The 12695-nt window shown below is 47.7% G+C and overlaps 1 protein-coding gene across 4 annotated transcripts in view; it reads right to left on the bottom strand.

The window, feature by feature from the left end:
• The window catches only part of LOC147685008 (uncharacterized), a 2279237-nt gene that overhangs the window by 1916866 nt on the left and 349676 nt on the right, over positions 1-12695 (bottom strand). For 3 of the 4 annotated variants that reach the window (XM_086940905.1, XM_086940907.1, XM_086940908.1), the window contains exon 2: positions 836-942. In XM_086940905.1, the coding sequence (XP_086797031.1) occupies positions 836-942 (107 nt within the window). Of the gene's footprint in view, positions 1-835; positions 943-10726; positions 10856-12695 lie in introns of those variants that run through there. The other variant, XM_086940906.1, reaches the window with a different exon arrangement.

The following is a 12695-nucleotide window of genomic DNA, read 5'->3' on the forward strand; positions in this document are numbered from 1 at the left end:
TGGGTCCTGTGCCTACCAACTAACAGCCATCTTGTTAAAACTGCAAAGTTCTGAGACACACAGGGTTGAAAAAGTGAAGCTGGGAGAGAGATGGGAGCGATACTAGGGGGAAATACCGGATCTTCAAGTAAACCTAAGGGTGTTAGTAGGGAATAGGAAATGCCTTGGAATATTGGTGGCATGCCTTTATGTGAGCCACAGGTTTTTCATTTAAAAGTGTCGCGATTTGACACATTGAGGCATCGTATGTGGAGGAGTTCCCTACAAGACTAGATGTGCCGCTTGTGGGACAGATTCCTATTTTCCCAGGCTCAGACTAAGCATATGACACAGTCATGTATAAGATAGAGCGAGAGGGACAGAAAAAGACAACACTTTTCTACAATGGCAGACCAAGATAGGGAATGGCACAATGTGTTTTCTTCTGCCCAGACGTAAATGTAGCCAGCGACAGATGATGTACTGGGATAGCAGGAAGGGGGTAGAAAATTGGAGATTACATTTCTGACAGATTATGTGCACGAAATCACACAAAGAAGCACCATGACTCAAAGAGTTGGTATTACAGAGGAGGATGGTAGAACCATCAATAGAGAAGGTACTAAAGTATGCATTACATTGGAGGATGCTTCATTATGTATTATAGGAGAGGATACTACAGCAAGTTTGATATAGGAGGAGGCTAGAACAACAGAGAAAGAGGCCAGAATCAGTACTAGAGTAGAACAACGCTGCTATGAGAAAGGGAGATAAAACAGCACCAACTGGGAGAAGCTAGAGACGGCACTAATGGGGAATGAGATGCCAATACCACTAATGCGGACAAACTACTTACCATTCTGCAGCTTCCTGGACACTGAAGATGCCAGCACGGACTGCAGCCTGCACCTGTGCCTCATTAAAGCCCATCTCGTAGAGAGTCAGGAAGAAGTCTCCAACCGTCTACAAAGAACAGATGAGAAAACACGTTTAAACAGGGCTCTTACATGTCTAAATATCCTGCAAAGTGGTCCAAGTGCCCTAAATGCATTTAATAGAGCAAGCCGACACCAGTCAGATAACTCCCATTTGTCAAAGAAAACAGTTCCAAAGCTTCCCCTCTCGCAAAGCCAAGATACCCATTATCTTCTCTAACCACCTAAATCGTTATTTCATTGCAAATAAGAAAGACTTTCGAATAAAAACATGTAATTGAGAGGCCACCACCCTTCAAACATAAGCTAATGCCATTGCTGATTTCCTGCAGTTTGCGCATCAGCCTGGTTTAAGAACAGAAGTGAACGAACAACCACCACCACCTTCCCACCATTTCTCACATACTTTTTCATACATTCCTGTGGACTCAGTGTTCAATTCAATCCACACACTAATAACTACCTACAAAACCTTTGCTCAATCACACATGTGCTTGGCCCACCCACACTAGGGCTCTTGCCCCGGCCATTCCAACAATCTAGGTGCCGATTAAAAATTAGTTATAAGAATCAATAAACACCTGTGCGACTACACGACGCTGTAATGCAAAAACTTATGGGCATATTTACAATGACGTGGCGGAGCGTTGGTTAGCTCCAAAACAGAGAACGCCGCATTCTGCCACTTTTGAAACGCAGGGCTGCACCGTATTTACAATTTCTCAATGCGCTTGCACTAAGTTTAGCTGTCTAGCGCCAACGCAGGCACCCTTGCACCATAGTGCAAGGGGGCCTGCGTTGTGGAGAAGGATTGTTTATGTGCAGGAAGGTGTACATAAACAATCCAAAATGGCGTTTTGAACCTTCTGTGTGCTCCATAGTGCAGCACATATAGAAGCTGCAAATCTTCATTTGTTTAATGATTTATTATGTGCAGGAACGGACACCTTCCTGCACATAAACAATCATTCATGTCATGTTGTTTTGCTGTTTCTATGTTGTGAGAAGTTGGCCTGATATATGATGTCTCCAATTCTGGGGGCACCTTGTATCAGTCCAAACAATCCCTTATGGTGTCTGGTTCTAAGTCAACCTTATAGACAAGCTATCCTAAGGGTAGCATGGACTAAGCAGCCATAAAGGCTTAACTCAAGAGGTCGTGTTAAGCGAGAAGTTTTACCAATAACAATCCTGTAATATCAAATGAAAGGACATCACACAAGTTATATATTATAAAAATATATGTTTTTATTACTAGAATAATCCTCTATACTCTTTATGAGTCTAGAAGCACAAGCGTTTAAACAAAAGCACAGTTAAACATATAAAAGTTGCACAATTATGGATGAGGCCCAGGGGCCACTCAAACCATATATCAAAAAAGTGGTATAAGTATCACTAATCGAACAGTGGTCAGGCCTAGGGCCTGGGGAATCGCTGGGAGCAGTCGCGACTAGCAATGCTGAAGTCGGGAAAAGCCCGCGGAATTCGGGTGCAGCGCTTAAAGCACACACATGCACCAAAGCAAAGTCAATGGTGCGTAAAAGTTACAAAGTTACTGTTAAAGGAGTCTTCCGACTAACCTAGAAGGACGAAACTTTAGACATATACACTAGAGATGTGTACCAGTGCAAGAGCACCGGCGGTGCTGAGTTACCTCACCCACAGGAAGCGGGTCCACGGGTGCAAAGTAGTGTCGGGTTTCGTCACGCAGGTTGATGGTGCCTGAAGATGAAGATGCTGCAGGCGTCAAGAAGAGAAGTGTCCGGTGTGATCCAAGAGTGGATCGAAGATATAGATGATCTGAAAGCAGAGGGGACAGAGTCTGGGTCACTCAGCAGTGACCAGGGTGGAACCAGGAAGGAACCAGGCAATGTCGGGCGCAATCAGGTCGATGTCGTGAAGCTTGTCTCCGCTGCCACGTGGAATCTGGGGCACCGAGGATGTCCAGGAGTGGATCACGAGCTGTCCCACGCAGGCTCTTGCTGTCGGCGGTGTCGGCTTCTGGATTGGAGCAAACAAACCTTGGCAAGCGTAACCAACGCAGGATTTGAAGATCGCTTCTTACTCGGACCAGGAGGGTCAGAGCGGGTGCTCCTTTTCAGGGGAGCTAGGGCAAGTCTGGAGCAACCAGACCCACAAGTCAAATTCAAAGGTTCTTCGGTACTAGGGCCGCTAGCCAACGGGCAAGCGACCGGACCAACGCGTTGAGCCAAAAGATGCAGAAGGGCCCCACGCAGCACTCGGTGAGTGTAGAGGGGTGAGCTTTGGTGCATGAGAGGCTCAGGGCTGGGGCTTCTCAAACCCCAATGCACAGCTTCGAGGGTGCCTCGGGAGCTGCACGGTCAGCGTCTCGTGGTCTTTCCAAGATAGCCGGCCCCACGCTTCAGGTCGCCTCCACGGGTCTCAGCTCTGCAGGGACTGTGGATCGGGTTGTTAGAAGGCAGGCACGCTGGGTCTTGTCGATCTCTGTCGCGCGAGTTCCGGTGGGAACTGCAACAAAGCAAACGTCGAGGTGCTGGATGGTGCCTGTTTGCACAGGGTGATTCATAAAAGGGGGTGGTGATGAACAGAGTGTCTGAATTAAGCAGACCACTCTTACCCAGTCCAAAGATCAGGGCTTGATCCATCACCGTTATTTATCTCACTGCCCCATCCCAGCTCAGAACCTGGCTATATGCAAATCAGTCTGTCCCTGGCCCAGTGCATCATGGGAACAGGGCAGACTAAACTACCAAGCCAATTCTTAACCAGAAAGGAGACAAGCTACCGGGGACCGGTTTCTGGCATTTAGGCCGTCTTCGGCCCGGCTTGCTTGAATCCTGATGGAGCAGTGAGAAAGGGACTCATGTCTGAGTATACCCTGCCACACCTATAGTGGCCAAAAACGATTCATAAAAGGGGGTGGTGATGAACAGAGTGTCTGAATTAAGCAGACCACTCTTACCCAGTCCAAAGATCAGGGCTTGATCCATCACCGTTATTTATCTCACTGCCCCATCCCAGCTCAGAACCTGGCTATATGCAAATCAGTCTGTCCCTGGCCCAGTGCATCATGGGAACAGGGCAGACTAAACTACCAAGCCAATTCTTAACCAGAAAGGAGACAAGCTACCGGGGACAGGTTTCTGGCATTTCAGCCGTCTTCGGCCCGGCTTGCTTGAATCCTGATGGAGCAGTGAGAAAGGGACTCATGTCTGAGTATACCCTGCCACACCTATAGTGGCCAAAAACGATTCAGAAAAGGGGGTGGTGATGAACAGAGCGTGGAAGGGTATTCTCAGATGTGAGACCCTTGCTCATTCCACCATCAGGATTCAAGCAAACCGGGCCGAAGACGGCTGTAATGCCAGAAACCGGTCCCCGGGAGCTTGTTTCCTTCCCAGTGTAAGAATTGGCTTTTGTAGTTTGGTTTGCCCTGTTCCCATCATGCACTGGGACAGGAACAGACTAATTTGCATACAGCCAGGTTCTGAAACTGGGATGGTGCAGTGAGCTAAAAAACGGTGTTGGATCTAGCCCTGATCTCTTGATTGGGTGAGAGCTTTCTGCTTAATTCAGAGACTCTGTCCCTCACCACCCCTTGTTGTAAATATTTTTGTCCACCCTAAGCGTGGAAGGGTATTCTCAGATGTGAGACCCTTGCTCATTGCACCATCAGGATTCAAGCAAACCGGGCCGAAGACGGCTGTAATGCCAGAAACCGGTCCCCGGGAGCTTGTTTCCTTCCCAGTGTAAGAATTGGCTTTTGTAGTTTGGTTTGCCCTGTTCCCATCATGCACTGGGACAGGAACAGACTAATTTGCATACAGCCAGGTTCTGAAACTGGGATGGTGCAGTGAGCTAAAAAACGGTGTTGGATCTAGCCCTGATCTCTTGACTGGGTGAGAGCTTTCTGCTTAATTCAGAGACTCTGTCCCTCACCACCCCTTGTTGTAAATATTTTTGTCCACCCTAAGCGTGGAAGGGTATTCTCAGATGTGAGACCCTTGCTCATTGCACCATCAGGATTCAAGCAAACCGGGCCGAAGACGGCTGTAATGCTAGAAACCGGTCCCCGGGAGCTTGTTTCCTTCCCAGTGTAAGAATTGGCTTTTGTAGTTTGGTTTGCCCTGTTCCCATCATGCACTGGGACAGGAACAGACTAATTTGCATACAGCCAGGTTCTGAAACTGGGATGGTGCAGTGAGCTAAAAAACGGTGTTGGATCTAGCCCTGATCTCTTGACTGGGTGAGAGCTTTCTGCTTAATTCAGAGACTCTGTCCCTCACCACCCCTTGTTGTAAATATGTTTGCACAGGGTGGTCACTCCTTGACCACAAGGGAGATTGTTCAGTCTTCTACGTCGAGTAGGATGTCGAAGGTTCCAGAGTTTTGTTTCAAATGTTTCATCAGGATAATCTGAGTGCGTTGGCACTGCTCCCATTCTTATACCAATCTAGAGGGCTGGATTACCTGCTAGGTCCCTCCTATGAGTGGGACCCAGGAAGGGGGTGGTTACACCCCATTCCCTTTGTACAGGGTCGCGCTGAGACTGGGGCTGGTGTGCCCCAGAACCGGTTTGACCGGATTATGCAAGGGGAAGCCTTGTGCACCCCAGGCACTGTCTAGTTTCTTTCAGCCCTCCCTGCCCCAATAAACTACCACCTGTCTGGAGTGGTGTAGCAAAATAACCACAGAAGGGAGGTAGAGTAAAGAGTTAGGATTCTTACTCCACGGGCACTGTTACATAAACAAAAAGAATCCTACTCACAGTGGACAAAGGGAATGTCGACCACAGATGTGGGGACACTCAGTGTTTTGTAAAATACCCCTCACACACCAACAGGCCCCTTGGTGTCATGCTTCATCATTGGGGCCTTCGCACCCCTCTAACGGGATGCGGCGTGCTGCGACCTACGACTACGCGGGAGCACTGAAAGTGTAGACTATGTGTGGTGCGTGTGGTGGAAGTGGTTGATGCAAAGACAATATCCCGCAAGGATCATTGATAAGGCAATGAAAAGAGCCAAGAACAATCATAGGGATGCACTCCTGGAAGAAAAACCACAGAGTAGAGATGAAAATAAGAGACCAATATGTGTCACGACCTATTCCACAATATCCAATGAGGTATCCAGGATCATAAATAAACACTGGAGGATACTAAACTGTGGAAGCATGAACCTAGAGAAACCGATGCATGCACACCGCCGGGGTAGGAACCTCAAGGATTTACTGGTCCACACGAGACCCAAACAGAATCTCACGATGAGGCAAACCACAATTGGGCTCCAGGGACATTTTCCCTGTGGCAACTGCAGCAGTTGTCATCTAACGCAAAAAGCAACACCTTAACATTCAGGAATGGCACAACTTGGGAACAACGACGTTTTACGAATTGCAATACGAAAAACGTTTTGTACATGATCACATGCCCATGTGGTTTAGAATATGTAGGCATGACCACCAGACCTGTGAAAACAAGAGTGGGAGAACATAAAAGCAATATACGCTGCAAAAAATCCACTACCAAAATGACGTCTCACTACTTGGAAAAACAACACTGTGTGAATGATTTGCGATGGACAATAATCGAACACATACCATCAGAATCGGATCTTTTCCAGAAAAAACAACGATGGGTGTTCCGCTTGGGCACTCACACCCATGGTCTGAATGATGATGTCCCCTGGGGCCAGCTGTCCAACTCACACTAATTCGGACTTTGAACCCAACCTTTCCTGCAGGCTCATTATTAACATGTTACATTGAGGACCCCAATGACCCTCCTATTTGTATGCCTATATAAGAAATGACTAAACACACTGATGGGACATCCCACCGATGCAGTATTTTAATTAGTAGCACACCTGCGTTGCATTTTGGGGTTTCTTGTCCTCTGGTCCCTTTATCCACCCTTGGGATCCAGAAACTTATGAACCTTTTAAGGTTTATAAAAACCATCTGTCCGTTAAGAGTGTTTTTGAACACACTAATTCAGCTGTAGGCTCACTCGCGCTGCACTACGATTAGCGTTACCAAGAAATAGAATCTCACGCATGCGTACTATAGAGTACTGACAAGCAGGCACAGACGCGTCTCTTACACGCATGCGCTTTATGATAATCCGCACGCCACAACAATCACTACGCATACGCGTGCGCACATCAAAACAATACCGCGCTTGCGCTCCTTCAGCTCTCCCCACCATTCCACGGCTGATTGCTAATACAAACCGGACATACCAAATAAGGAATATCAATCAACTAGCCAGTGAACGGATCACCCTTATAAGGGCTTAAAACGCATCCGACAATTAGCCAATGACCAGCAAAGCAATTAAGTAGCTCGAGCATAAAAACGAGAGGGAGAGCTACCTTAGCCATTACCAGCGGAGCAGCGTAAGGGGTAGCACGGAGGTAATTTCATCCCGAGCCTGTAAGTATTGGGTAAACAAAAACACCATTTCCTAAATACTGAAATCTAATTTCTGTCCATCTAGATTGCGAATTTAGCAACAAAACCCCTGACGTTCTTTAAATGCTCATGAAGCAAAAAAACTTTACACAATAGGTAAGACCAGAGTGCCTCCTTAACTTAATGTGTGTTATCTTCGTTGTGTGTTTTGTGTGTCTTTTTTCCTTTACAGGATCAGTGCATCTTTGGTGCTCCAGGTGACTGCACCTGTGTGAGCTAGCCTAATCAGGGCAACCAAATTCATTCTTTTTTGGGTTTTGTTTTTTGTCTTTCTAGGTCATGCAACTGCATGTTCCTATACCGCTGTAGGCACATTATAGCCTTAGTTTTCCTTTAAAAACACTGTAAATAGTCTTTCACTTTCTGGTTAATTATACACCAACTAGAAAAACGTGAGTAAGGTGGGGAAGTTGTGCCACCGTCCTGAAGAAGGAGCACCAGCTCAGAAACATGTCGACGCACACCAGAGGTACTGTCCATAGTCACGACAGTTAACTACCTCAACCTGCACTTCTTTTATTAGTACCAGCCCGAGGTTGTGAATAAAGTTTTTTCCTGACACCTACGAGCCAGGTACTCACTATATCCCACCACTCACATTTTAAAATACCCAACCACTTCCACCACACGCACCACACATAGTCTACACTTTCAGTGCTCCCGCGTAGTCGTAGGTCGCAGCACGCCGCATCCCGTTAGAGGGGTCCGAAGGCCCCAATGATAAAGCATGACACCAAGGGGCCTGTTGGTGTGTGAGGGGTATTTTACAAAACACTGAGTGTCCCCACATCTGTGGGGTGGTGTAGCACCTCCCCGTGACAGGAAACCCTTTGTCCAGGGCTCCTTTGCCAAGTTTCCGTCAGCAGCAGGAGGTCAGACTTGTGTCGGTGTCAGCAGCATCCATTTTGTGATGCTGAGGCTCTGGTTAGGATTAACCGCGTTTTAGTAAAGTAACATGTCTTCTCCCTCTAGAAGGGTGGAATGCTCTCCCCGTCGACAGGACTGTCGAGGGGATAGTATTCCAAATCGTATGACACCTTACACAACATGTTTTGATAAAGCCAAACCAAAGTTGGCACATAACCGCGATGGATTATAATGCACTTAAGAGTATATGGTATGGCATTATCCCGGAACAGCTAAGGGAGTTGTTCCCGACAGCTGCAGACAGGCTCAGCTCATGCTAGAGCACCATCTCACGTAAAACCAAGCACTCTGCCTCCAGGATTGATAAGGCCTGCCATAGGAGTGACTTATAGGTTTATATGTGTCCAGATATAGGTTTAGATATAGGTATACTATATCTAAGCAAGGGGTGATTACACCAACTTGCCCCAGCTGAGTGATCAGCCAGTTGTGTCAATTTAAGAACCAGCCAGGGGTGGCAAAAGCTATGCTGCAGCCCCTGGTAGGCCTTGGAGGCACCTATGCCCTTGGCACCTATAGCGCACTATATAGGGGCTGACAGGGTGTCCAGTACCAATTTGGTTATGCACCTAGAGTGCATGGAGTCCATTTTAAGGAGTGAGCAGATAGCCTGGGGCCCTGATTAGCAGGGAACCAGGCCAACTAAGTCGAAAACCAGCTAAACACAAGGCAACGAATCTGGGTTAACCATAGTCAGGTGTCCACCTTTCTACATATGTGTACTGCATGATGGAGCACACACAGAAACAGCAAAAACGAGGAGATATAAAGCATTTCTCCTCGTTTCGCCATGTTACAACCAGGTTTTTCCTGGTCTTAATTTTAGCGCTGCCTCTATTTACGCCACCCTTATAAATAGGGGACAGCGTCAAAATCAATGGATTTTGAACTGAAACGCACACCGCAACACCCATTGCCCACCCCTCTCATGCTCAGTGTTATATCCTAAGATTTACATAAGAATGTAAATCAGCCTAGGACTTCCTAGCTGCTCAGCCAGAGTGAGAGATGGTGACGGAATGTTGGGGTGCCTGTGATGAATGGAATGCCTGGGTGACTGTGTGGATGAGAGGGTGACAGTTGGAGATGGGCTGAGCAGCTAGGCAGGCTGCTCCTGGTGGGGCTGGCATAGGAGTTATTAGAGCTGGATTAAGAGCTGTACTTGGATGATCCCTGTCTGATGTTACAAGACATGGATTAATAAAGAAGACTTCAAGAAACTTACAACCTGGCTACTAGTGTCTTCATGTACAAAGTACAACATATTTTTGGCGACGAGCGGACCTGGACCCAAGCGTACTTAAGGACTTAACAGTAACCCAGAGACTACTAAGAAAACATTGTAACCAGCGCAACTACAAAGAAAAAAAAAAGGAAAGAAAAATACATGAAGTAGAATGGAGTAAAAGGCAAGTCAGCCCCACCAGTGTCCTGTCATCGGACGGCCCCAACCTGTGTCTTGCCTGATCTTACTCCATGGACTTGACCACAGGTATGGTCTGTATGTTAGGGTATGCCTAATTTAAGAATCACCCTACCACTTCCTTTAGTATCTGCTGTATGGATGTATCTACAGCGTGAAGGAATTGTGGCTGCTCAAATTAGAGTTAAAGACTGAACTCCGTGAATGATTTCACATGTACCACACAGGAGCTGTGTGGTTCATCAAAGTTTGGTGTTATGATGGCACATAGGAAGTACAAGCATGGACTATCAACGATGTAGAAGTAATGTGCCTGTGGATCTTTTTAAGTCCAAGAAATACTTAATGGAACCATGTAATTTACTAATGCTATACAATGTTTGCCTATTGGCATCAGTACAGAGGAGCTATTTTTTTTCGTGTGTGTTTTGGAACATCTGGTTAAGAATTTTGCCGATGAAGATAAATGTCTTTATCTACTCTTTTTCTTGCTCCTGCTGCGGTTCATGTTGTTTTTGACAGTTTCATGGAGTTAAGGTCTTACCACAACGTTAAATTACATGGAAACTGTCTGCATATTGCTTGTTTTAACCCAATTTACAAGATGTCACTTTTCTGCTACTAGGCAGAGAGGCCTGTACTTGGTACGGAGGAATTCTCGCTGGACAGCTGTGGATTTTTTCGGCGCTTTGGTTCTACACTTTACTGAGCTGCCTATGTGGCACTGAGACCTGCACTTTCAAGCAAAGTCTGATTCAGATGAATTTTTGTTTCACATGTTCATCTACATTTGGGGCTAGTTTGCGTAACAAATTTGGGGTCACACAGTGGAGGTCACCTTAGCCCAGTGAGCTATGTCAGGTGAGACTTGGATTGTCTGTTATTTTTTATGGTCTACGATTAGGGTTTGTCAGGGCGCCGTTTTCTTTTAAATTTAAATATGCCACGAGACCATCTATGCACGCGCTTGAGCAAACGTTCTGGGTAGCGTGCGCATACTGACCTGCATCGTGATGTGTCCAGCGCTCAGCGATCCTCTGTGACAACGTTTCCTTCTAGTTCGTGGTGTTTTGCTGTCTTCAGACGTTTGTAGGCACGGCTGTGCCTGGAGCCACCCGGCATGGTCGTTAACTATGTGCCGCCATCTTTGGAGAGTATGAGGAAGATCGTAATGTGAGAGTAATTCAAGTTAAAACATGCAGCTTGGGTTTATTACTGTATGTTATCTACCAAGCTCCGAATTTTGAATGCCTGTCACAAGCAATTTCTCTACTTGTTTGGGAACATTGGGAGTATGTTCACGACTCATCACGTTATGGGACCCTACAGTACTGCAGGTTTTTGTGAGCAAGAGTCAATTCCTCACGTCGTGGGATTCTATGGGACTGCAGTTCATTGTGAGCAGGTGTGGTTTTGTTTCCCTACCTGGTATTTGTGTGAGAGTTCTTTGATCTTTCCACTGGTCGCACGCCTGTTACATCACAGGTGTGTGACCCTAGGCACAAGCTTCAGGTGCTGGATACCAGCTCTGATAAACGATATAGTTCATACAGTGGTTTAATTCATCAGAGTTCTTTCATTCTTATTACCACCAGTTAATTCACATTAAATTCAAATTAAATCATGTTAGGCGTAGACATAAATCATTCCAATGCATTTCGGTGCTGTTGGCACCTTCATCAGGGAGCGCCTGAAAATTAAACAAATAACATCCTATGTAATCAAAAGCTTCATCTCCGTCTCTAATTCGAGGGGGCCCACCCCTCATTTTGCCCCCCAGAATCACCGCCGCGGCCCGAGCCGCAGGAAAAGATTGCCTCCACCCGCGGCCCGCCTGGTTGTGAGCGGGGCCGCAGGACGGAAGAGGAAGGGCTGCCATGATACTCCGGGGCTTCCGTTGCAAAGGGAAAGCCCCGCGCACCGGCCGGAAAAAGGAGAGGAGTGTAGGGAGAAGCGTTTGTCAGGGCAGGACTCCTGTGTGCTGAAGGGAGCCCCGCCTGCGTTTGCTCGTAAAGCCCCAGGTCCCAGGAGGGGGCCCGCGTGAAGAGGAGACGTCGAGAGAGGTCCCGCCATCCCCGTGAAGAGGAGCCCCCAGCGAGCAGCCCGATGAGTGAGGAAGGGCTGGGGGGGGGGGGGGGGGGGGGTGGCTCCATGGGGAGTGTAGATGGTGCCTGATCCGGGCACAGGGTGATGTGCGCTTCTGAGCAGCCCCGTCCTGCAGTAGGCCGCTCCAACGTAGCCATGATTACTTAAAAGGGGCCAGAGGGCCATGAGCTTTTTTGTTGGGGCCCCCAGCGTGGGGCTGATCTTCACAGCGGCACCGCAGTTGCGGGCCGCTGCAACGAGGCATATTCATTTTTAGAGCCAGAGGGCTCCAGAGATGGGGGCATGTTTCTTTTCAGAGCCAGATGGCTCCCACATACTGCTAATGTGCATTCCCAGAGCCCCGTGGCTGCCATGATGGCCCATGATGGGGTGGGGGGTTGATTGGCGCTAGGGGCGCACAGCGGGATAGCTGCTTGAATCGGCAGCTCCGCCGGGCAGACACTAGTCCAGCGATATAAAGATAAATAAATGGACCCAAAAACAGCGTAAAGCAAAGTACGGTGTATGGAAAGATATGCGGCACGGCTAGAGGAAATCATACACCCGTTACCTGCAGGATTTTCGGAGATATGTGCTGCGATCGAAAAATACCGGATCAGAGGTAAAATGGCGGCCATTAGTTCTTGTAACCCTTGAGGAGGGGATGAGCAATATCGGATGCAGCGCGGAGAGGATGAAACGGATCCAAAACTGTGGCAGAGCAGATCGGGAGATAGGCTGAATCCCGACCCGATGGTGTATGTAAGTGGCATGCTAATACGCGGCGGAGCAAACTCTGACATTGCGAGGCTCAGGGTCTCAAAATGGCGGCACCTATGTTACCGAGGCGCCAGTGATTAACTGCGTGTAAAGTGGGGCGCTAGCAG

This window comes from Lissotriton vulgaris, chromosome 10, assembly GCF_964263255.1.
Source record: "Lissotriton vulgaris chromosome 10, aLisVul1.2, whole genome shotgun sequence".
NCBI classification, from domain to species: Eukaryota; Metazoa; Chordata; class Amphibia; order Caudata; family Salamandridae; genus Lissotriton; species Lissotriton vulgaris.